Genomic DNA, 25,911 nt, shown 5'->3' with positions numbered 1-25,911 from the left:
GTCACCATGTTGAGGCCCAACTTAGTGCGGACACCCAATTGGCATAGCACACTACAGTACAGAGCTCGTGGGCTCAAGAGATCCTCCTGCCTTAGCTTCCTGAGTGGCTGTCACTACAGGCGTGTGCCCACCATGCCCAGTATTATTTACTACTTTTAAATTAAAAAGTGGAGATTATTTGAGAGAACTCTTATTCTTTCATTGGTTCTTTCTTTTCATAGCAGCCCATTCTTGTTTTACGGGGCATTTTTGGATGTAATATCCTTTCATGTTTTAGAAGATACTAATTAGAATACTTTGAAGGTTTTTTTCTATCCCATACATTATCTTTGTTTCTCCTAGGGTCTATTCTGTCTTTGCTCATTTTGTTCTTTTCATTCATACCGTTAGCTTTTCATAAATGCTGATAATCTTTGGCTCTCTGTTATATTTATTAACAAATGCTTAATTAATAATCATGGTGATTGGTATAGCTGGCTGGTATGGGTTTCTTCTGCAATTAGGTAGATTGCTTTTTCTAACAGGTCTCTCCCCTAACTGGGAGGGCTGACTGTAAGCTCTGGGCTAGTCTGTCCTATAAGGAGCATAAGGGGTTTATTTTGGGCAACGAAAGGTTTCATTTCTGGCTGGCACTGCCTTTCTCTTTTATTAACCTCCATTGTTGTGGAAGCCTGGAATTACTTCATGCTCTTTTTTGCTTTTCTCTCCAGCTTCAACATACAATGTTAGGAACTCTGGTAATTTTGAGGGTTATCACTGGAGCATAAATAATTCCTGCCAACATTTCTATGTACTTTGAGGGGTTGAGGAGAGTGGCCCAGATGTTCTATAGGCAATCCTTTTATTAATTACCTTGACAGTAGCCTCAGAGATCACTCTTGCTCTTTTTATTTCTTATTACTGAGTTTGGATTTTCTCCAGACTTCTTTGGTGAAAAATGGCTCTTATTACTATATAATCTTCTGAATCTCCATTTTTTTTCATCCTGTCAATCATATCCCATTTGTTTTCCATTTTTCATGAATTCATGAAAAAATTTTCTTTCTTTTCCCAGAGCTGTGGTGGGTTTTTTGGTTTATTTTTCTTTTAATCTTTTCCATTTTAGGAAGGAGGAGAGAGATTCTTGTGCTCAGTCTACCATCTTAAGCTAGAAGGCCAACAAGACTTGTCTTTTAAAATCACATAAAGGACAAGTAAATATTTTCTGATGAAACAATAATAATACTTAAAAATAAGCAAAGCTGTAACTTCTGATACTTAATATATTTTACCATAAACTTTCTTTAGGAGTAGGAACCTGGTATGTTGAAGATTTCTTTTCACCATGATTGGAAGGCTTATTTTCATGAAGTTGTAGCAGGCAAACAAGTCACTGTCCATGTTGCTGTGCATATATTAACATTCTTAGTATTATTATTATATAAGTTAAAAAATAGTTTAAAAATATAAATTTACTGGAATAGAAGGAAAAAAGTAACAAGCAGATTTAAAAATCAAAATCTTAGGAGACAATTCTCCAAAGGTTTCTCATATTTCTGCATGCCTTGCAAAGAGAGGCAGTGGCTTTCCTGTTCTGGAAGACAAAGGAGCAAGGTAAAAACTTACAAGACCAAATAAATGAAGATGAAATAGGCAACCTACCTGAAAAAGAATTCAGAATAATGATAGTAAAGATTATCCAAAATCTCGGAAACAGAATGGAGAAAATACAAGAAGCATTTAACAAGGATCTAGAAGAACTAAAGAGCAAACAGTGGCAAACAACACAATTACTGAAATTAAAAATACTCTAGAAGGAAACAATAGCAGAATAACTGAGGCAGAAGAATGGATAAGTGACCTGGAAGATAAAATGGTGGAAATAATTGCCAGGGAGCAGAATAAAAAAAAAAGAATGAAAAGAATTGAGGACAGTCTCAGAGACCTCTGGGACACCATTAAATGCACCAACATTCGAATTATAGGGGTCCCACAAGAAGAAGAGGAAAAGAAAGGGTCTGAGAAAAAATTTGAAGAGATTATAGTTGAAAACTTCCCTAACATGGGAAAGAAAATAGTCAATCAAGTCCAGGAGGCACAGAGAGTACCATACAGGATAAACCCAAAGAGAAACACACCAAGACACATGTTAATCAAACTATCAAAAATTAAATACAAACTATTAAAAGGAGCAAGTGAGGGCTTCCCTGCTGGTGCAGTGGTTGAGAGTCCGCCTGCCAATGCAGGGGACATGGGTTCGTGCCCCGGTCCAGGGAGATCCCACATGCCGCGGAGTGGCGAGGACTGTGAGCCATGGCCGTTGAGCCTGCACGTCTGGAGCCTGTGCTCTGCAACAGGAGAGGCCACAACAGTGAGAGGCCCACATACCGCAAAAAAAAAAAAAAAAAAAAAAAAAAAAGCAGCAAGGGAAAAGCAACAAATAACATACAAGGGAGTCCCCATAAGGTTAACAGCTGTTCTTTCAGCAGAAGCTCCACAAGCCAGAAGGAGTGGGAGGACATATTTAAAGTGATGAAAGGGAAAAACCTACAACCAAGATTACTCTACCCAGCAAGGATCTCATTCAGATTCGAAGGAGAAATTAAAACCTTTACAGATAAGCAAAGTTTAACAGAATTAAGCACCACCAAACCAGCTTTACAACAAATGTTACAGGAACTTCTCTAGGCAGGAAACATAAGAGAAGGAAAAGATCTACAAAAACAAATCCCAAACAATTAAGAAAATGGTAATAGGAACATACATATCAATAATTACCTTAAAGGTAAATGGATTAAATGCTCCAACCAAAAGACACAGAATGACTGAATGGATACAGAAACAAGACTCATACATATGCTGTCTACAAGAGACCCACTTCAGACCTAGGGACACATACAGAGTGAAAGGGGATGGAAAAAGTTATTCCATGCAAATGGAAATCAAAAGAAAGCTGGAGTAGCAATTCTCATATCAGACAAAATAGACTTTAAAATAAAGACTACTAGAAGAGACAAGGAAGGACACTACATAATGATTAAGGGATCAATCCAAGAAGAAGATATAACAATTGTAAATATTTATGCACCCAACATAGGAGCACCTCAATACATAAGGCAAATGCTAACAGCCATAAAAGGGGAAATCGACAGTAACATAAAAACAGTAGGGGACTTTAACACCTCACTTTCACCGATGGACAGATCATCCAAAAGAAAATAAAGAAAGAAACCCAAGCTTTAAATGACACATTAAACAAGATGGACTTAATTGGTATTGATCGGGCATTCCATCCAAAAACAAAAGAATACACTTTCTTCTCAAGTGCTCATGGAACATTCTCCAGGATAGACCATATCTTGGGTCACAAAATCAAGTGTTGGTAAATTTAAGAAGATTGAAATTCAATCAAGTATCTTTTCTGACCACAACACTATGAGTCTAGATATGAATTACAGGAAAAAAATCTGTAAAAAACACAAACACATGGAGGCTAAACAATACACTACTAAATAACCAAGAGATCACTGAAGAAATCAAACAAGAAATCAAAAAATACCTAGAAACAAATGACAATGAAAACACAATGACCCAAAACCTATGGGATGCAGCAAAAGCAGTTCTAAGAGGGAACTTTATAGCAACACAATCCTACCTCAAGAAACAAGAAACATCTTGAATAAACAATCTAACCTTACATCTAAAGCAATTAGAGAAAGAAGAACAAAAAAACCCAAAGTTAGCAGAAGGAAAGAAATCATAAAGATCACATCAGAAGTAAATGAAAAGGAAATAAAGGAAACGATAGCAAAGATCAATAAAACTAAAAGCTAGTTCTTTGAGAAGATTAAATTGATAAACCATTAGGCAGACTCATCAAGAAAAAAAGGGAGAAGACTGAAATCAATAGAATTAGATATGAAAAAGGTGAAGTAACAACTGACACTGCAGAAATACAAGGGATCATGAGAGATTACTACAAGCAACTATATGCCAATAAAATGGACAAGCTGGAAGAAATGGACAAATTCTTAGAAAAGCACAACCTTCTGAGACTGAACCAGGAAGAAATAGAAAATATAAACAGACCAATCACAAGCACTGAAATTGAAACTGTGATTAAAACTCTTCCAACAAACAAAAGCCCAGGACCAGATGGCTTCACAGGCAAATTCTATCAAACATTTAAAGAAGAGCTAACACCTATCCTTCTCAAACTCTTCCAAAATATAGCAGAGGGAGGAACACTCCCAAACTCATTCTACAAGGCCACCATCACCCTGATACCAAAACCAAAGATGTCACAAAGAAAGAAAACTACAGGGCTTCCCTGGTGGCGCAGTGGTTGAGAGTCCGCCTGCCGATGCAGGGTCATGGGTTCGTGCCCTGGTCCGGGGGGGATTCCATATGCCACGGAGTGGCTAGGCCCATGAGCCATGGCCACTGAGCCTGCGTGTCAGGAGCCTGTGCTCTGCAACGGGAGGGGCCACAGCAGTGAGAGGCCCCCGTACTGCAAAAAAAAAAAAAAAAAAAACTACAGGCCAGTGTCTCTGATGAACATAGATGCAAAAATCCTCAACAAAATACTAGCAAACAGAATCCAACAGCACACTAAAAGCATCATACACCATGATCAAGTGGGGTTTATCCCAGGAATGCAAGGATTCTTCAATATATGCAAATCAATCAATGTGATACACCATATTAACAAACTGAAGGATAAAAACCATTATGATAATCTCAATAGATGCAGAAAAAGCTTTCGACAAAATTCAACACCCATTTATGATAAAAAATTCTCCAGAAAGTAGGCATAGAGGGAACCTACCTCAACATAATAAAGGCCATATATGACAAACCCACAGCCAACATCGTTCTCAATGGTGAAAAACTGAAACCATTTCGTCTAAGATCAGGAACAAGACAAGGTTGCCCACTCTCACCACTATTATTCAACATGGTTTTGGAAGTTTTAGCCACAGCAATCAGAGAAGAAAAAGAAATAAAAGGAATCCAAATCAGAAAAGAAGTAAAGCTGTCACTGTTTGCAGATGAAATGATACTATACATAGAGAATCCTAAAGATGCTACCAGAAAACTACTAGAGCTAATCAATGAATTTGGTAGAGTACCGGGATACAAAATTAACACACAGAAATCTCTTGCATTCCTATACACTAATGATGAAAAATCTGAAAGAGAAATTAAGGAAACACTCCCATTTATCACTGCAACAATAAGAATAAAATACCTAGGAATAAAGCTACCTAAGGAGACAAAAGCCCTGTATGCAGAAAACTGTAAGACAATGATGAAAGAAATTAGAGATGATCAAACACATGGAGAGATGTACCATGTTCTTGGATTGGAAGAATCAACATTGTGAAAATGACTATACTACCCAAAGCAATCTACAGATTTAATGCAGTCCCTATCAAACTACCAATGGCATTTTTCACAGAACTAGAACAAAAAAATTGCAGAAAAGATCCTGAATAGCCAAAGCAATCTTGAGAAAGAAAAACGGAGCTGGAGGAATCAGGCTCCCTGACTTCAGACTATACTACAAAGCTACAGTAATCAAGACAGTATGGTACTGGTACAAAAACAGAAATATTGATCAATGGAACAGGATAGAAAGCCCAGAGATAAAACCAGGCACATATGGTCACCTTTTCTTTGATAAAAGAGGCAAGAGTATGCAATGGAGAAAGACAGTCTTTTCAATAAGTGGTCCTGGGAAAACTGGACAGCTACAGGTAAAAGAATGAAATTAGAACACTTCCTAACACCATACAAAGAAATAAACTCAAAATGGATTCAAGTCCTAAATGTGAAGCCAGACACTATAAAACTATGAGAGGAAAACATAGGCTGAACACTCTATGAATAAATCACAGCAAGATCCTTTGTGACCCACCTCCTAAAGAAATGGAAATAAAAACAAAAATAAACAAATGGGACCTAATGAAACTTAAAATCTTTTGCACAGCAAAGGAAACCATAAAAAAGATGAAAAGACAACCCTCAGAATGGGAGAAAATATTTGCAAATGAAGCAACTGACAAAGGATTAATCTCCAAAATATACAAGCAGCTCATGCAGCTCCATATCAAAAAAACAAACAACCCAATCCAAAAATGGGCAGAAGACCTAAATAGACATTTCTCCAAAGAAGATATACAGATTGCCAACAAACACAGGAAAAGATGCTCAACATCACTAATCATTAGGGAAATGATTAGTGATGTTGAGCAAATCAAACAAAACTACAATGAGGTATCACCTTACACCAGTCAGAATGGCCATAATCAAAAATTTACAAACAATAAATGCTGAAGAGGGTGTGGAGAAAAGGGAACCCTCTTGCACTGTTGGTGGGAATGTAAATTGGTACAGCCACTATGGAGAACAGTATGGAGGTTCCTTAAAAAACTAAAAACAGAACTACCATATGACCTAGCAATCCCACTACTGGGCATATACCCTGAGAAAACAATAATTCAAAAAGAGTCAGGTACCACAATGTTCTTTGCAGCACTATTTACAATAGCCAGGACATGGAAGCAACTTAAGTGTCCATCGACAGGTGAATGGATATAGAAGATGTGGAACATATATACAATGGAATATTACTCAGCCATAAAGAGCAATGAAATTGAGTTATTTTTAGTGAGGTGGATGGACCTAGAGTCTGTCATGCAGTGAAGTAAGTCAGAAAGAGAAGAACAAATACCATGTGCTAACACATATATATGGAATCTAAAAAAAAAAATGGTTCTGATGAACCTATGGGCAGGAAAGGAATAAAGACACAGACATAGAGAATGGACTTGAGGACACGGGGGCTGGTGAAGGGTAAGCTGGGATAAAGTGAGACAGTAGCGTTGAGATATATACACTACCAAATGTAAAATAGAGAGCTAGTGGGAAGCAGCTGCATAGCACAGGGAGATCAGCTCGGTGCTTTGCGACCACCTAGAGGGGTGGGATAAGGAGGATGAGAGGGAGACGCAAGAGGGAGGGGAGATGGGGATATATGTATGCATATAGATGATTCACTTTGTTATACAGCAGAAACTAACACAACATTGTAAAGCAATTATATTCCAATAAAGATGTTAAAAATTTTTTTTTGGTAAAAAAGAAAATTTATCATCTTAACCATTTAAAAATGTACAGTTAGTAGTGTTAGTATTTTCACATTTTTGAGCAATAGATCTCCAGAACTTTTTCATCTTATAAAACTGAAACTATCTTTTAAAACTTTTTGGTAAAAAACACATAAAATTTACCATCTTAACAATTTTACAATGTACAGTTAGTAGTGTTATATATTTTCACATTGTTGAGCAACAGATCTCCAGAACTTTTTCATCTTGTAAAACTGAAACTCTATACCCATTAAATATTACCTTCCCATTTCCCCCTTCCCCCAGCCCTTAGTAGCCACTATTCTTTCTGTATGAATTTGACTACTTTAGATACCTCACATAAGTGGAATCATGTAGTATTTCTTTTTGTGACCGGTTTATTTCATTTAGCATAATGTCCTCAAGGTTCACCACGTAGCATGTGACAGAATTTCCTCTTTAAGGCTGAATAATATTCCATTTTATGTATCTTATTCATTTGTCTGTCCATGGGCATTTGGCTTGCTTCCGCATCTTGGGTTTTGTGAATAATATATGAACATTGGTGTGCAGATATCTCTTTGAGAACCTGCTTTAAATTCGTTAGGATATATACCCAGAAGTGGGATTGCTGGATCATATGGCTCTTCTAAGTTTTTGAGGAACTGCCATGCTTTCCATAGCATTTGCACCATTTTACTGTCCCACTAATAGTGCTTAAAGGTTCTGTTTCTCCACTTCCTCACTAATACTATGTTGGGGTTTTTATTTTTTTTTTTCTTTTTGATAGTAGCCATTCTTATGGGTGTGAGGTGACATCTCATTGTGGTTTTGATTTGCACTGGACCATCTTTTAAAAGATGTTTGGATAGTGAGCAGCCTTGGGAGCTAGAGATAGTATCTCCCTCTGCAGCAAAGGTTAGGTATGTTTGCTTACTTTCCATTATAAAATATTTGGATTAACTAAGCTTGAGGTTCTTCAGTTGTGACATAAACCTGCTGTATGTGCAGCATCCATTTGAGCTCCTCCTCACCTGCATGGCACTTTGGGAGTGAGGGGAACTAATGCAAATAGGAAGCTCATGCTACTTGGTGTGCCATGAGTGATAAAGGCCTTTTCCTCTGACCCAGAAATCTTGTGTTTTTTTGCCAGCATCCATGAAACTGTGGCAGGCTAACTTGTTAGCTTTCAAATTGGGTGAAATCTGAGACCCTTCACACTGAATTATAAAATTGCAATGTGAGAATATATTTAAACTGTTTGAGTTCAGTAGTAACAGAAAACTGTCTTCTGTAAGAACAGTAGTCCTTTAAAAGTATATTGTTTTTCAGTGTTTAATTTTTCTTTTCTTTTTCATACTAGTGCTGAGTTTCATGAGCGGCTAAGTAAAATTGATAAGCTGAAGAATAGATATGAAATTCTTACTGTTGTTATGCTGCCTCCTGAGGGAGAAGAGGAGAAAACGCAGGCCTATTACGTAATAAAGGTAATCTGAATGGATTTACAGTTGTGATAGAATGAAGTATTCATTCTTTCTTAGCTCTTTGTTAAAAACCAAAATGGCAAATTTATTTTTGCCATGAAATTTCAAATTTCATAGCACTCCAGTAGCTATTACACTTAATTAGGTCATAAAACATGAGTTGCTAGATGGAGGTACTGAAGCATTATTAGTTTTATACACGAGGTCAAAGAGAGGTCTGGACCACTCTGACACTTTTTTTTGCTATCATTTGTGTCATGTCTTTTTCCCTCATTTATTCAAGGTTCATAATCTCTTTTACTCTAAGACCCACTGTCACTCTGGGTGTCCTTAACATGTTGTGACAACCTGTTCAAAACCTCAGGCTCAAAGCTTTACTTCACTGTAGTCATGCACTCATGTGACCACAGCCTAGACTTTATTGTCACCTAGAGCTACACCACCTCTGAATCTTACACTCCAGTTTATCATTGCTGTCCTGGTATGGCAGATAGCTACAGAGGAAGAGGGCTGTTCCTTTGCTTTCGTTTTAGGTGGGAGACAGATCAGGTGAATCTACTGTTTTTTTCTGATGTTTTGAGAGTTGTCTGCCATCTCGTGATTATCTGTACCTTGTAACCCTAAAGGGAAATTTAGAAGTGATCAGGAGTTGGATGCAATTTCCTTCCTGACTACTGCTATATTCATCTTTCCCTTGTAGAAAATACCCTGAACAGGTATGATTTCCTTTGCAGAGAGGTCTGGGAAGTTACTCTAAACAGTTCAAAGAAGGAATGGAGATTGTAACTTTAGGTCATTTTTCCTGTATCATACATGGATAGGAGTGGGAAAGAGATCTCCAATTCACATCTTTAGAGGATGGCTCTTGTGGATGCACCCTCCATTTGGACTTCTACTTAATCTTCTAAGTTTCCTTCTGTAGCCCTTCTTTAAGGCTGCCCCTAACCTACTACACTGTGTGGTATGTCTGCCACTTTGCCTCAGGAAATTCCACCCAACCTATATGAGAAATGAGTCCCAGCTCTCAAACCCTTCTTATAACTCATCAGTCTTTAGTACGTGAGGCTTCTGCCCACTATTAACAGGACTTTCCTCCTCTCAGGTTTTGAAGGTTCCCAAGGGGTGAATTGTAGGCTCTAGTCTGTTAAATGATGGGAAGTAGATAGATGTTGCAATTCCAGCTAAGTTTCTCTACCAACAAGGGCTTTGATGAGTTACATAAAAGCACTGGTGTTAGAGTGCTTTTGTCCATGCCTTGGTTCTATCACTGATTAGGTAGGTGACCTTGAATAAGTTATTTAACCATTTGGGGTCTTAGTTTACTCACTTAAAAAATTAGGGTAATATTGTTACTTTTGTTTTAAGAAGTAAATATATGTAAACCCCTAAACAGTGTCTGGAACAAAATGAGCTCTCAGTGAATATTAGCTATCATTACTGTTATTGCTGTTATGATGATGATGATGAAGTATACACTTCTCAGGAAAACAGGCAAATTTTATGAGGAAGAGTATTCCTTCTGTGCCACTATAGTGAATATGTGAAATTAATCAAGGCTATCAGTTGCCCTTCTTAATTTCCTGATGTCATACTTCACTTTCCTCCAGGGTCCATAGCTTGCCACACAGTTATTCACACTTTTTGTTGTCAGCATATTTAAATGTTTTACTCATAACACTTCACATGTGCCAGATGTGTAAAATGGAAACTTTTCTTTATAACTAAAGTCAATCTGGCTTATGTTGAGAAAAATTATCCATGGTCTGAAAATGGGCAAAAGCAATCAGTGGATGATGCCACTGCATGGTGACACCAAAGACCTGGCATTTTCTAGTGGGCCCTCCAGGGATTATCTGATTCTACAGGAGTGCACACCTCTGACTGATTTTCTATTTACCACTGTTTAGAAGTCTAAGGTATTTATGGAATTAGATCAGGATTTTGTATAAATGAACAAATTCAACTCATTTATTTGACAAACAAACTGACCTTGGAGTAGGGAAGTAAATGACTTAATGTTACTCAGCTTACTAGTAGGAAATCCACAACTAAAATCTAGCTGTTTTGATTCATTCTAGCTCTTTCTCCCTACACTATACTTTGAATGAAGTGTTTGCTAATTCTAGACTCAACCTGAAAGAATTAGATGTAATTTACCTAAGAACGTTATTTTCTTTGCTAAGCTTAATTTTTTATTATGTACTATTTGCTATAAAAATGTGTAACATATCTTGAAGCATAATAAAAAAAATAACTGAAAATGTTAAGAATTAAAACATTACCAAAAAAAATTCCAGTGACCACATTCTGGTTTAAATATAGATACTTGGGATTGAATAAATTTACCAATGAAATTATTAGTTGATTTTGACTAAAAATGGGTTTTGGCACTTTATTTTTTAAAATTTTATTGAAGTATAGTTGATTTACAATGTGTTAATTTCTTCTGTATAGCAAAGTGATTCAGCTATATATATATATTTTTTTTTTTCAAATATTCTTTCCCATTATGGTTTATCACAGGATATTGAATATAGTTCCCTGTGTTATACAGTAGGACTTTGTTTATCCATCCTATATGTAATAGTTTGCATCTGCTAATCCCAAACTCCCACTCCTTCCGTCCCCCACTCCCCTCCCCCTTGGCAACCACAAGTCTGTTCTCTATATCTGTGGGTCTGTTTGTTTCATAGATATGCTCATCTGTGTCATATTTTAGATTCCACATATATGTGATATGATATTTAGCTTTCTCTTTCTGACTTACTTCACTTAGTATGATAATCTCTAGGTCCATCCACGTTGTTGCAAATTGCTTTATTCTCTTTTATGGCTGAGTAATATTCCATTGTATACATGTACCACATCTTCTTTATCCTTTCATCTGTTGATGGACACTTAGGTTGTTTCCATGTCTTGGCTATTGTGAATACTGCTGCTATGAACATAGGGGTGCATGTATCTTTTTGAATTATAGTTTTGTCTGGATATATGCCCAGGAGTGGGATTGCTGGATCATATGGTAGCTCTATTTTTAGTTTTTTAAGGAACCTCCATACTGTTCTCCATAGTGGCTGTACCAATTTACATTACCAGCAACAGTGTAGGAGAGTTCCCTTTTCTTCAAACCCCCTCTAGCATTTGTTATTTTTAGACTTTTTGATGATGGCCATTCTGACTGGTGTGAGGTGGTACCTCACTGTAGTTCTGATTTGCATTTCTCTAATGATTAGCGATGCTGAGCATCTTTTCATGGGGGCACTTTTAAATATATATGCATGCTATCCCTCTCAACCCTTAATTGCAGTTCTTTGGAACTGTTTGGGTACAACTCTAGAAGGCTTAGCCCAGTGACAGTTAAGCTGGAAAAAGTCACTGAGTATGTTCACTCACTGAGGAATTTTTGGTTTTCAGCAATTTACAGACTTCATTTTTTCTAGCCATATTTATCGCAGTTATCTAATTAAAACTTTTAAAAATGTGATTATACATAAAATTTGCTGTTTTAATAATTTTTAAGTGTACAGTTCAGTGGTACTAAGTATATTCATATTGTTGTGCAGTCAACACAAGAGCCATCCCCAGAACTTTTTTTATCTTTCAAAACTGAAACTGTACCCATTAAACAATAACTCCCCATTTCTCCCTCTCCAAAACTCCTGGCAACCACCAACCTACTTTGTTTTTGTGAATCTGACTACTCTAGGTACCTCATATAAGTAGGATCATGCAGTATTTTTCCTTTAAAAAAATGTGACACTTTATGGGTATACTTTGTTCACCTCTTTTACCACTAAGACTTAAAATGAGAAAGTGTGCCAAGCCGCTTTCAGGTGAGAAACATACATTCTTTTTATTTAATATCTAGTTTGAAACCGCTTCTAGCTAACCTTATTTCTCTTCTCAGTAAAGTTGATACCTGCTTAACTTTTCATTCATTTTTGTTGGAGAGTTTTCATCTAAGCTTTGGTTGGTTACTACACTGCCATCATGCTTTTGTAGCCTATGTGCTATATTTGGAAGGCCTTGAGGATTTGGTCTTTTATTTTAAATCAGGTGCAAGAAATAAATGCTTGGTGCTGCATGTAGGCCCCACGGCAAATTGGTATTGTTGTGAGTTAACTATTTCCTGCCCTGAAAACATTCTCCCCCATGATACTTTTAACCAATCTATTCCATTTTTCATAGGCTGCTCAAGAAAAAGAAGAACTTCAAAGGGAAGGTGACAGTTTGGATGCTAAGATCAACAAAGCTGAAAAAGAAATCTATGCTCTAGGAAACACCTTGCAAGTGCTGAACAGCTGCAACAACAATTACAAACAATCTTTTAAGAAAGTGACTCCATCTAGTATGTGGGAATTATTAAAACTTTAAAAATATACATGCAATGAAAGCTGTAGAATTATTTACCTTAAAAAGAGGAACACTATGAGACAAGGAAAACAAAAGTGTATCATGTTTGATTCAGCTGGAAAAACTAATCCCCCTCCTTTAAAATAAGTGCTAAGGTGTTATTTCCATTATTACTTCTAGTGATATGGCATATCACTTCTCTAGGGAATTAATTTCAAATCTGAAGAGAACAGCATATTGGCTGCTCTATGCTGACAAAATAAAAATAGTTATTTCATGTCCTGTTTTTCAACAACTAGACATAAGGAATTTAACCTTTCATAAAAAAAAGTTAAAAGTTTAACTTATGTAAGACTTTAAGCTTGCTTTCTACACAGCATGTTAAAAATTTAGAGCAAAAATTCTTTACATTCTAGGTGCTGAGTATGAGGTAAAAATTCAACTAGAAGAACAAAAGAGAGCTGTTGATGAAAAACACAGATACAAACAAAGACAAATCAGAGAACTACAGGAAGATATCCAGGTAAATTCTACAGGCTTTAGTAATAAGACCTTAGTAAAAGTTAACTATCATTATTCTTTCTTGTTATCTTGTACAAAGACAATTTTTTAGAGAATTAGATAGTGAGAGATGTCTCATTTAAATGAGAAAAAAAATAAGTGATCAAAGTATTAACTAAATTAGTTAAAATCCCAGTGCTAAAGTGTAGGTTAGACTCCTGACAATTACTTGTTGATTAGCTGATGAATCAGAGCTAGCTAATTATGATCTATCCACTAACCTTTTATTTAATGAACTTTATTTCATTTAAATCCTTTAATATCACCTTAAAGATTGTTCCTTAAAAGTCTGAAAGATAAGAAAACAACGTGCTTGGTAATAAGCAGGCTCTATAAACATTTAGATTTTTTTTTTGACTAATAAAGTTGAAGGAACAGGTGATATGAATTAGGAATCTTTGAAAATTGTATGCTTTCAACAGTCATTGTTTGAATTGTTTATTTTTCTCCCAAATACCATAAAAATACTTTCCAGTGTAATTATATATAAAACTTAATCCATAAAGCCATTTTACTTATTATCTACCAACAGAATGTACATTGTACACAAAAATAAATGAATCGAAATTAAATGAATACTTGGCAAGTTATAAAAGTTATTTCTGATCCTAACCAATAAGTATGTTAATACCTTTATTTTCTGCAGAGCATGGAAAATACTTTAGCAGTTATAGAACATTTAACAAATAATGTCAAAGAAAAAATATCAGAGAAGCAAGCTTACACACTTCAACTAAGGAAAGAAACTGAGGAGCAGAAGCCAAAATTAGAGAGAGTAACTAAACAGGTATTGATAACTTTTAAAAACTGACCTGTCATATTTATATTTTTTTGGAGTTCCAAATGGTAACCCCAAATCCTCCTTCACCCATTAAAAAATATTAAGTTCTAGAAAACAGGTTTAAATAATAACTGACTACTGTTGACCAACAGTGTGCAAAACTCATCAAGGAAATCCGTCTTTTGAAAGACACGAAAGATGAAACACTAGAAGAACAAGACATCAAACTTCGTGAAGTGAAACAGCTTCACAAGATCATTGATGAAATGTTAGTTGATATCACAGAAGAAAATGCTGAGATTGGTATTATCCTTCAAACATACTTTCAACAGGTAATAAGAGTATCTTCTAGTTAAATATATTTCTTAAACATTTCACAAAAAAATTTATGGTATTCATCATAAAGTGAAGTCTAATGAAAAATATTCTAAAATGCAGTGGTACTGACTGCTATTGACTATCCTTCCAGAGTGGTTTAGCACTACCTACGGCTAGTACTAAAGGGAGTCGTCACAGTTCTAGATCTCCTTCCCAGACTTCACTGGTATCAGCAAGGTAAGTGGAAGGAGAAAACACCGTCTCCTTACTTACTTGCCTACAACTCTCACAGCTTCCATCCTAAGTGAACTCAGCTACTTCCACATGCTACAGCTATGGCATGTGTCAGTGTCACATATACAGAAAACAGCCAGCAGGGCAGGACTCTTTCCTTCTGACTTCTGGTGTTATTTTCATTTTGGCATAAGTGCTTTGTGACTAGCAGCTATCTCAGTAGGATAAAGCAGGGTGAGATTTTGGAGGGTACATTTAGCATGGTCATCCCTGAGTATGGGGAGAATTTATTAAACCATAAAAGGGCAACTTGGTTGTACAGACTTATTATTAAAATCCATTGTAAAATCTTCAGGAGTCAGAATTTTATTTATGCTGCTTAATTTTGCTAAAAAGGAAATTATTCTTTACTTCTGCAGTTTAGTTTTATACAGAATTCTATCATCAAGTAGACATTTTGTCAACACAGCAGCCATATTACTTTTCATTACTCTGCGAAGAGATGTCATGAAAGGATTTCCTAAGACAGTGCTTAAGTAAAACAAAACAAAAACACTTTCTATGTAAACACAGTGAGCAGCCACTTGAACATCCCAGTACTTTCATAAAAATATATATTTAAAAATCTTAGTATTTACAGTTGTATGGATAGTTACCACCGCTTTATCCTGTCAATAGGCCCTTCACTTTCTTTTTGGTTTAAATTATATAACCTATCATATTAATTACTCTTGCCAGCACCCAACTTCCCATGCCTGTTTTTGTTACCTTTTGTTTAATGATTTTTGCAAACTTTTAATACCTAATGATTTTATCTCTAAATTGGTTATAGTTGAAAACATTTTTCATGTATCAATAGAAATATATTTGTTGAACTATTTTTCTACTGGTTTGAAACTTTATCAGCTTTTCCTTTCTAAACTAATTTCTTGATATTACTAATGGTGATGCTTTTAAAATTATTAGCACTATTAATAGTATATCTTTTTTGATCTCTTTAATTACTTGTGGGATTATGGCATCTTTTGCCATTAATGAGGGGGTCTCTACTAAAATAAAAAATTTTGAATTAAGTTACAGTAATTCTGGTTTTATTCTAGGTCATCTAAGAGTACAAGTACTTCTGCTTCTCAGACTTCAATTAAAGTATTAGAGCTGAACTTCCCAGCCTCTTCACTAACTGGCAGCACTTCTAGACCACCTAGTGCTAGCAGTGGCTCCAGTAATGGTAAAAGCAAAAAGAGCAGCAAATAAACATTTTAATCTCTCTTTTGAACAAATTGTAAACACAAAACCAAAAATCTCATAATTTAAAAATAGTATATCCCACTCTATGCTTTTGGGTGCCTTATACTGATATACAGGCCTACTGAAATAGTGTTAGAAATACAATATGACCAGACAAAAGTTTTATCCAGTGGAAAATATAAAAACTGTTAAAAAAAAAGTCAAGCTATTTGGGTCCAAATAAGCCAAAAAAATGTTTAATTTTCTTAGCTTTTTGCCTACTATTTTTTTTCACATAGAAGGAAAGCAGTAAGAACAGATTCTTAACAAGGATATGTGTTATACAAGCATAGGGTTATGATATTTTCCACTGTTATTTTGTTTGTTATATCTCTTTTACCCTGGAAGATCCTGAATTTAGGTTTTATTAAAAGAAACATACTTCCCAGACTTTGGGGGAAGAAAACTGTTAGCTTCTTCCTTTAGTATAATTAAAAAATTTTTAGTCAAAAAATGGCATTACCTCTCCCCTCCCCCCACCAAGAAAACAACTGATAGGAAAGAGAACCACTGTATCAATAAAAGTGCAGCTTAAATTTCTAGGAAGTAGTCCATTCTGATCTTGAAAGAAGTCAAACACATTAAAGATTTTGCTCTCAAGATACAACCAAGAATGTGTTTTCAAGATTTCCTTGATTTAATAAACAATTTAAAGAAAGCTAAGCATAATTAGATTTGCAATAGGAATTCCATAAATTTGCAGTGAAGGTAGACTACCAGATTAAGAATGTTATTTCAGTCAATACTTTATCATAACATGTGCCCAACAGTTTGAACTCCTGAAGTATGACTATGATGTTATAAAACTGGTTTTCAAATAAATTTATCAGGATCTATGAACCTAAATGAGTATTGTCTCCTTCAAACCTTGGAAAAAAATATTTGTTATACAGACAATTGTCATTGTTTAGAACTGTCACTTGCAATTCCTTCTGAAAGGCAGTAGTGGTTTCTCCTGATCACTAGAATATTTTATTATCATTTTTAGTAATAGCCAGCAAAAGGCATAGCCAAGTCCAATGAATAAGATGGGTAAAAAGCTGAATATTGTTTCATAAAACACTGTTCTGCTAAGTGAGATTTATAAGATCTAAAAACTGATTGATCTTATGGTCACTTCAAATGTTCAGAGTTCTCATTCTCTGCCCTTTTTTACTTTGTAAATTACTTGGAAGTTGAAATATTAAACACTGTATTCTATGAAGGCAGGAATTGTATCTTACTAGTTCTCTGACCTTGGGAAAGTTACTTTATGCTTTTTTCCTCATTTGTAATATAAAGACAGTAAGAGTTATCTATATCAAAAGTTTATTGAAATAATCAGATAATATATACAAAGTGCACAGGGCCTGATACATCGGAATTGCACAGTAACTTCTACCTATTATTGAGTCACCAACCAAAGCCTAGCACAGTATTTGTGGAATGGTTAGGTTCTCAAGCCAGCATGCAAGTCTACATTTAACTCTTAAATAAAGTAATAGTTCCAAGTTCAGTGTAATAATGTTAAATGGTGAAACAAGGGATCAACCCTATTATCTCCAAATCTAGAGTTATCCTAACATTCACCTGCTGTGTTAGAAAGTCATCTACTTATGCAAACCAAGATACTGCCTGGGTACGTACAAACTATAGACATATAATGTTCAGGGAAAAAAAGTGCTGAAGATACCACTAGGGATTCTTCACAAGTAAATCTCCAATAATATATTTTTTTTCTGTGATGGGTTTCCTGAATATATCCTTATAAATTGTCTTATATAATCTGCTTAATATATCCCAGGAAAGAAGCTTTGGGGAAGATGGAATTTCTAAATTCAGGCAGGCTGTTGTATAAGATACTAACCTAATTTTTTGTAACTGAATGTAACATTAAGCCATAAAAACGCTTTGGAAAATGACAATGCTGGTTGATAGTGATGCTCAAAGAGATTTTATTAAATAAAGTGTGTGTAAAATCCTGAAGCTGTGCTAGCAATTCCTAAAGGTCAAGGTGTAGTATGTCAAAAGAGTTTCCACTCTAAAAACACCACTATGTAGGATTACATAAGGATGATACCAGAACTATTAATACACAGAAAGAACTAGGGACTCTTTTCAGATAAATTTCTTGGTGCAAAGACTAATGCCCAAGTGACTGACTGATTTCTACCGCCATTACCTATTGTTTTTGACCAGAGTTTCTTTTTCTGTTCCATTGCAAAACAAATTTTAGCTTTTTCATTAGGCTCCCATCACTGAAGTCTGAAGGTCACAAATAGTACATATCCAGTTATACTAACTTTTGGTATTTTACTGTTGGCAGAAACTCCAAGACAGAACAAGGACTGTCTTCTTCCTCTATCATTCTCTGTCACTTAGACCTTTGTAGATGGATACTCACTACCCTCCAACCCACCCATCCAGTGTCATCATGAGTTGCAAAGATTCTAAAGCCCATTATAAACACCTATGACTTCTATTTATATCTATCTCTATCCCTATTTATACTGTTTTCAATAATTCGGGGAGGATCCTTACGATCCAAGTCCATTCCTTCTTCAGCTCTAGTTGCTGAAATTTATTCTAAGCCCAGGCTCTGTCAGCCTAGTCATTTATTCAGACTCTAAGAAAGGAGGTATCAGAGGAGAGGTGTTAAGGAAGAAAAGCAGAAATGCAGGCCAGCTCTAGGCTATTCAGAAACAGGCCCAGTGCCTTCCCAACTGGACATTTGCAATACTAGGACGGTTTCCTAACTTCCTTTCCCATAGTGGAAGACCAGATTTATAGTGTGTTTCACTTGCCACTGCTGTTTTTGCTAAAAGAACTCTTTCCTACTCTGATCTATTTTTGCCTGGAATGTAGTCTCTTAAGGTCTTGCCAATATTTAAAGAAATTTCTTAGTGCTATATTGCTAGCAAGAAGGGGGGAGAAAAAGAGAAGTAAGTAAAATGGGCCCCTAGTCAACTTTCATGGCTTTATTCCTAAGGTACCTGTTAAACAGCTGATACATAAACCATTTTAATTAAATCAGGGTTTAGAGGTCAATTAGACAAGACAGATAATCTACCATTTTAAGATAAAAGTTATGCAAAAAACTTAATATTTAAAAATGAATATAAAATGGTACTTATGAAACATTCAAATATATTTGTTTCAAAAGTCAAGAGCTTTTAATTTAACAGAGGAGAGAATGAAATAAGTTTTCATAAAAACGATCCAAGTGTTCACTGCATAAATTTAATATTCTCTCAAACAGCAGGATAAGGTGGACCCAAGAAATTCTCACACACCATAATACAATGAAGAAACAATACTTTGAGAGTGTTATCTTCAGGTGAAGAAGTTTAAATCATCAGAGTAAGAAATAACTGTACATAAACATACACAAGAAAAGCCTGAAAAAAATCAAGCTATGAAAAGGGGACCTACAACTGAAACAAATACTTTGAGGATCGCTATAAAAAGCACTTGATTTCTGTAGTCTCTACAAATAAAATAACTGCAGGAGCAGATATTTCTGCACTGGACTGTTATTACTAAAAGACCAAAACCTTTTATTAAAAGCCTTTAGTGTTAATGGTGCTGATCCCCTTGGCATATTAATTTTTTGGCTTATTTCCTTTTTCTTTCTCAAATGCAGCTATCTGATTAAATATATTGAGTAAATTTTGAGGTAAATTTTTTTTAACTCCACTTTCTGAATGCTCTTTGCTACTCAGTCCCTCTTCTGGAACCTCTGTTTTAATATCCTCCTCATAATTACCCTCTCTTTCATATTCTCCTTGATTTTTATTTAATTGATATCTTTGCTCATGTCTACTGAAATCACGTGATCCAGAATAAGTGTATTTTTTATATTTTTCAACTGACTTCCAAGAGTAGTCTGAGCTTGCTGGTGAAGTGGAATATCTCATGGAACCTGGCTCCCACCTTCTATAATGTTCTTTTCTTCCTTCTGTATCTTTCTCAAATCTTCTATAACCATAAATTTTTATCTTGTCCTCTGAATTCCTATAGAAGGAATCTGAGGAATCTCTTCTACTGGAAAAATGTCTTTCTGATTTATGTGGCTTTTCTGTTTTGCTACTACCTGTCTGAGTTTTATAGCTATTATAAAAATCTCTTGGATCTTCAGACCTACCTCCAAAATCATCCGGAATTTCAACTGAAGATGAAGAAAGAGGGCATCTATCTTTTTCTTTTACCTGTTTCTTTTGATATGGTAACCTATCCTGCTTTTCCAGTAGTTTTTCCACTTCTTGTTTTTGGTTAAGAAAAGATGCTGAAGTATTGGCTGGAACTGGGAAGCACTCATCTTTCTTATTCTGATCTACCTGATTTGAGGATGCCTTAGCTGAATGCCTTTTGGAACTTCGAGAAGACTCTGAGCGATTCCTCTTATGTTTCTTATGCCTTTTGTGACCAGAAGAGGAAGAGGATGAAGAAGAAGAAACTGATTCATCAGCAGAAGAAACACTTGAAGAGGAAGAAGTTGATTTTCTTCTTTTTTTCTTTAGCCTAAAAAAATGTAGTTAACTCATCAGATATGTTGAGTATAAAAGTGTTTAATTATCCATAAAGATTTTAGTTCTATTTTATTCTAAAGATTTTCATAAAAGTTGTGGCTTAGATAAGGAATTATAATAATAATCCTAGCTACCACAAGATCCAATTTTACCATGTCATGACTTTTGGAAAAAAATACTTGTGTAGACAGTTGTCACTGTAAGCAAATCCATCATTTCTGAAAGACACAGTGACATTTCCCATATTACCTTAAAAATTTAAGACCATATGAATACATAAAGGAGAGAATTGAGGTTTTATATTTGGCTACCTCTAGTTAATAGTTTTTCCACCTCAGTACTATTAACATTTTTGGCCAAATAATTCTTTGCTGGGAGGGTAGGGTGGTGGTGGGGGAATCCTACATCATTGTAGAAAGTTTAGCAGCATCCCTGACCTCTATCCTCTAGATGCCAACAGTACTCTACCAGTTATGACAACCAAAAATGTCCTCTGGGGGACAAAACCGCTCCCAGTTGAAAATTACTGCTCTAGTTCTAAAAAATTTCTCCCTAAAATACAGATAATTAAAATGACTTACATATTTTAATTCTAAGATTAAATTTTTCTTTTTTTTTTGCAGAATTCTAGCCTTCCATTCCACTTTGCTTTATCTCTTTTATAGAAAAATTTATGGTATACATACTTGCTAAGAATCATTGATTACAACTTGAAACACTTTTATGTTTTACTTACTTTACCTCCCATATGGCACTTTGGTTCAACTCAGTACTTGCTTTAAGTTTAAGAATACTGAATATCATAGTTTACCTTTTCTCCTCTTTTAAAAGCTTACGTAACTTTTCTGCACTTGTTTCTATTTTCCTTGTTTTCTGCTTTTCTTCCTTTTCAGCTTGTTTTTCTCTTAATTCCAAAGATTTCTTTTACAACCCAGATATCGGAAAAAACCACACGTTAAAAATAGCAGAACATATAAAACCCAGTTTTCAAAAGACCAACCCCCCAACCAGAAACCAAATGTGGTATACCCAAATCACCATATATCCAGCATTAAACAAATATTTTTAACATATAAAAATTAATCACACAGGTGTTTGGCATTAATCATTGGAACAGCCAGAACAGTATTGAGGACCAATTGCAGTTGGTATTCCATGAAAAAAGGGGAAGCCATTGCATCGAAACCCATGACCCAGAGTGCAAGAAAGGGAAAAAATAAAATACATGAAAAATTATTAAAAAACATTAAAAATTTAAACAGGACACAAATTTTATAAATAAAATTCAAATAAAGAAATTCCATTAAGATGAATTGAGGGGGAAATCACCATGTTCAAATACAAACCATTTAAAAAATAGCACAGCCCAGTTGGATGCATGATTATATAAGAAATCATTTTCCAGTTTGAGGATGGGGATGAGCAGCACCAGATGTCACAGACACAGCAGCAATGGTCCAATTCAGAAGAAAATGCATGAGAAAACATCATCATCAGTATTACAGGAAAAGACAGTTTAAAATATTTCTCAAAAAGGTTTTTTAAAATTGGCTCAATTACAGTAACAATACTGAATTCTGTAACCACCAGGAAAGCTCACTACAAGGACAGTTCTCAAATCCACATACCAAATTTAGGCAATGGGAATCTTCTCACAGGGCTATTTTTACTTTTGAGTATTAACAAAACTATGAAGCAATGTCAAACCCAATTAAGAAAAGCTATTATCTAAAAAACTTTTCATAATGCCTTAATTAAATGATTTAGAATAGTTTTCCCTAGAAAAAAGTTAAGTTTTGGCATTAATTTCAAATCTCATTAAATTTCTAAGAGGAAATAAAGAATCACCTGCATATATTTATGAAGCTTCTGCAAAGCATCCTCTGCATCTTTAAAAGTTTCATCCAAAGCCAAAGCTTTCTTATAGTAACTTTCAGCATTTAAAAACTTTTCTTCTTCTTCTAGCCTAAATCAGAAAGGAAAATTTAGCTTTTTTTGGGTAAAAATTAGAAGTCCTCAAATATGCATATAGGGCAGAGGCGTATATGAGAGAATTTATTAGGGGAAAAACCACGTTCAGCAAATTATTTTCTTTTTTTAAATAAATTAATTTATTTATTTTACTTTTGACTGTGTTGGGTCTTCATTGCTGTGTCGGGCTTTCTCTAGTTGCGGTGAGCAGGGGCTACTCTTTGTTGCAGTGCACGGGCTTCTCATCGTGGTGGCTTTGTTGCAGAGCACGGGCTCTAGGCTCGCAGGCTCTAGAGTGCAGGCTCAGTAGTTGTGGCGCACGGGCTTAGTTGCTCCGCGGCATGTGGGATCTTCCTGGACCAGGGCTTGAACCCATGTCCCCTGCATTGGCAGGTGGATTCTTAATCACCGAGCCACCAGGGAAGCCCAGCAAATTATTTTCAAATGGAACAATACTTAAATATTGTGCTTTTACAGCTATTTTTTTTTGGTAAAAAGACAATATAAAACCACATAAAACAAATCAGAAAAACTGAACTCAAAGATACAGAGAACAGATTGGTGGTTGCCAGACGTGGGGGTGGGGGGGTGGGGGCAAAGTAGGTGAAAGTGGTTTATCTTATAAACTTCCAGTTATAAGATAAAGTCCTGGGGATGTAATGTACATCATGGTGATTATAGTTAATACTATATTGTATATTTGAAAGTTGCAAAGAGAGTACATCTTAAAGTTCTCATCACAAGAAAAAAAAAATTTAACTATGTATGATGATGGAAGTTAACCAGACTTACTGTGGTCAATACTTCATGATATTTACATATATCTAATCACATTAATGCACATAACCTGAAACTAATATAAAGTTATATGTTAATTATATCTTAATTAAACAAACAAAAATACGAATAGGAATCTATTACTGATAACTAAAGCCATACTGTAGGTCAAGCATTGGCATTTTAGTATAATACGTGAAAACACATGATCAACTGATATCCTCTGTAAATTTATTATGATCTTGAGCTTTAGTACAGAATTATATAGGCTGGCTTTTCCTAGTAATTTATGAAGAATTTTCCTTTCTACAGAAAAATTTTCCCAGAAAATTCACTGCTAAAGTTGGAAATACCAAGGCATACGTGTATATCACAACCAGCCTGTAGACAGGATAATTATTAGATGATGTTCACAAGTCTATGTTGTGAAAAATGAGAATTAGAAAGTTTAGATACACAGCAGTGAAAGGGTTTTGAAAAATATTTTCAGGTTTTGGAAAGTAGGAAAAAGTAATTACTATAAAACAAATTTAAAAACCAGTGGGTTCAATGGAATCACTCGTGTCAGACTGGATGAGGGGAGTAAGGGACCAAAGACGATCAACATTTTTGGCCTGGATGATGGAATAGATGGTGTTGTCATTCACTGAGCTAAAAATCACCAATGTGAAAAATGAGACAACCACATTTAAGTAGGTATTAGCTTATGTACCTAGTGAGAAAGTAAAAAGCTGCTCCAAACACTTGGATCCAACTAGAAGTTCGTTATCAGTTAAAAACAAATATTACAAAATTTCATTTATATGGAGTTCTGGAATGATCATACAAACTGGAATGATCAGGCAAATTCATGAAACAGAAAAGAGATGATTCTATTTAAAAAATTAACAGCAAAAAAATGCTATTAATCATAAACTGGTCTTTAATTATTAAAGCAGACTGTTAGCAAATTATTTATATTTAAAGTATTATGTTTCTTCAAAATATTTTATAAATTAGACTAGTCTATTAGTCATTAAATATTTATGATAAATCTACTATGCCAAGTATTATGCCAGTATCTCAGGACAGTAAGATAGGTTATAGGGTTTGTTCTTAATGTTTTGCTCTTCGTTTAATCTAAGTTTTGTGGATTTCACTGGACAAAGTAGAGCAATAAGCTGAATACAATAGTGAAATCTAATTCACAATTAACTATAGAGTTCTCAACTTATATTTCTGGCATTATAATTACTAAAATGATGAAATGAATTAGAAATTTCTGTCTATTAAACAAAAACTTCTAGTGTATGTCCAGGAAAAGAATATTTACCTAATTTCTTGTATCTTTACATTTATATTTCTGTGTAATGAAAATATTCAGAAAAGTGAAGTCAAGACACTAAAATATCTCCAATCTTAAAGAACCTAAGTAATAAGGAAAAAAAGAACTAGAAAATGTATAGAGGACTATATTTAAAAAACATTTTCAACCAAAATTGAAACTAAGAGTGTCTGAACTGAGTTAGAGATTTCCTATTGCTATTTCCTTATGTTAAGTTCAAGATTTTATAGTAGCTGGTTGAATATTAGATCTCTGCTGTTTAACAAAATCTGACACTTACTGCCCTCCTCTTTCTACAAGGGTCTGGCAGAGGTATTTTCTTGCATTCCTGTGAGTTGGACAGTTTTCCAATGCAAGCTCAAAATCTTCTATTGCTTTGTTCAGACTTCCTTTTGTTGCATATCTATAGATATGAGACAAAATTAGAGGAATTTATTTTGTGAGCTATTCATAAATCTTATACACATTTACCTTGTAAATATTCCTTAAAACCCATTATCCACTTACAATGCTCCACGAGCTACCAAAGCTTCCACATTTTGTTTATCTATTTCCAGAGCCTTATTGTATTCATTCATAGCATCCACATGGCGTCCAACCTTAAAGTAATCAACTCCAATCTTCACACTAAAAAGGTGTTTGTAAAGCATACATAACAAATATTTCACAGAATATCCAAACAAAATGTCAGCACGAATAAAATTTTAAAGCAAATCAAATTTGGTTAATAGTCTTTGATATTCTCAATATAACTAAGAAGTATTGTCTTTGGATAATTTCATAACAAATACTTATGAAATCCAGATATCGATATACTAATTCCTTTTTAAAAAAGTTAAAAATATTGGCTAAAACTTAAATCTTTAAAGTTTACAACATAACACCATTTACACCTTTAAAAAAGCTAATGTCAAAAAGGTATCATTTAAATTCATTTATAAACAAATTTGGTCTTAAAGATGACATAAGCATGCTTGCCTTAACCTAACCTTTTAGACTAATGTAAGTGTTGAAAGACAGTCTTCATACCATTTTAAAGCCCAAGATGCAGACTGCTTCTTTCTTAATGCAGAAGCAAAATCGTCTTCAGAGAAATTTTTGCTATTAAAGAAAATAAAAGTCAAACTGTAAATACTTTTTAGGGTAACTATATCTCTCCACCTGACAGATAAAAACTGAATCCCAAGCAAGAAATTTGTAT

At 34.8% G+C, this 25,911-nt stretch overlaps 2 protein-coding genes across 7 annotated transcripts in view; one reads left to right on the top strand and one right to left on the bottom strand.

Annotated features, from left to right (window-relative positions):
- CCDC39 (coiled-coil domain containing 39) overlaps positions 1–16,097 on the top strand; it is a 46,110-nt gene extending 30,013 nt beyond the window's left edge. Inside the window, exons 14-20 of the mRNA XM_060150056.1 lie at positions 8,476–8,599; positions 12,785–12,944; positions 13,366–13,472; positions 14,157–14,297; positions 14,444–14,623; positions 14,761–14,846; positions 15,944–16,097. Coding sequence (XP_060006039.1) covers positions 8,476–8,599; positions 12,785–12,944; positions 13,366–13,472; positions 14,157–14,297; positions 14,444–14,623; positions 14,761–14,846; positions 15,944–16,097 — 952 coding nt within the window. The remainder of the gene's footprint in view (positions 1–8,475; positions 8,600–12,784; positions 12,945–13,365; positions 13,473–14,156; positions 14,298–14,443; positions 14,624–14,760; positions 14,847–15,943) is intronic.
- TTC14 (tetratricopeptide repeat domain 14) overlaps positions 1–25,911 on the bottom strand; it is a 33,176-nt gene that overhangs the window by 3,645 nt on the left and 3,620 nt on the right. For 2 of the 6 annotated variants that reach the window (XM_060150057.1, XM_060150061.1), the window contains 6 exons: positions 25,740–25,811; positions 25,218–25,337; positions 24,991–25,113; positions 22,487–22,604; positions 21,450–21,559; positions 17,422–20,630 (listed from right to left, as the gene is read on the bottom strand). In XM_060150057.1, the coding sequence (XP_060006040.1) occupies positions 19,712–20,630; positions 21,450–21,559; positions 22,487–22,604; positions 24,991–25,113; positions 25,218–25,337; positions 25,740–25,811 (1,462 nt within the window). In that variant the 3' untranslated portion in view covers positions 17,422–19,711. Of the gene's footprint in view, positions 1–17,421; positions 20,631–21,434; positions 21,560–21,984; positions 22,605–24,990; positions 25,114–25,217; positions 25,338–25,739; positions 25,812–25,911 lie in introns of those variants that run through there. The other 4 variants (XM_060150062.1, XM_060150059.1, XM_060150060.1 and 1 more) reach the window with 4 other exon arrangements.

Source organism: Lagenorhynchus albirostris, chromosome 5 (genome assembly GCF_949774975.1).
Source record: "Lagenorhynchus albirostris chromosome 5, mLagAlb1.1, whole genome shotgun sequence".
NCBI lineage: Eukaryota > Metazoa > Chordata > Mammalia > Artiodactyla > Delphinidae > Lagenorhynchus > Lagenorhynchus albirostris.
The sequence above is the reverse complement of the archived record's forward strand: the minus strand, read 5'-3'. Positions and strand labels throughout refer to the sequence as shown.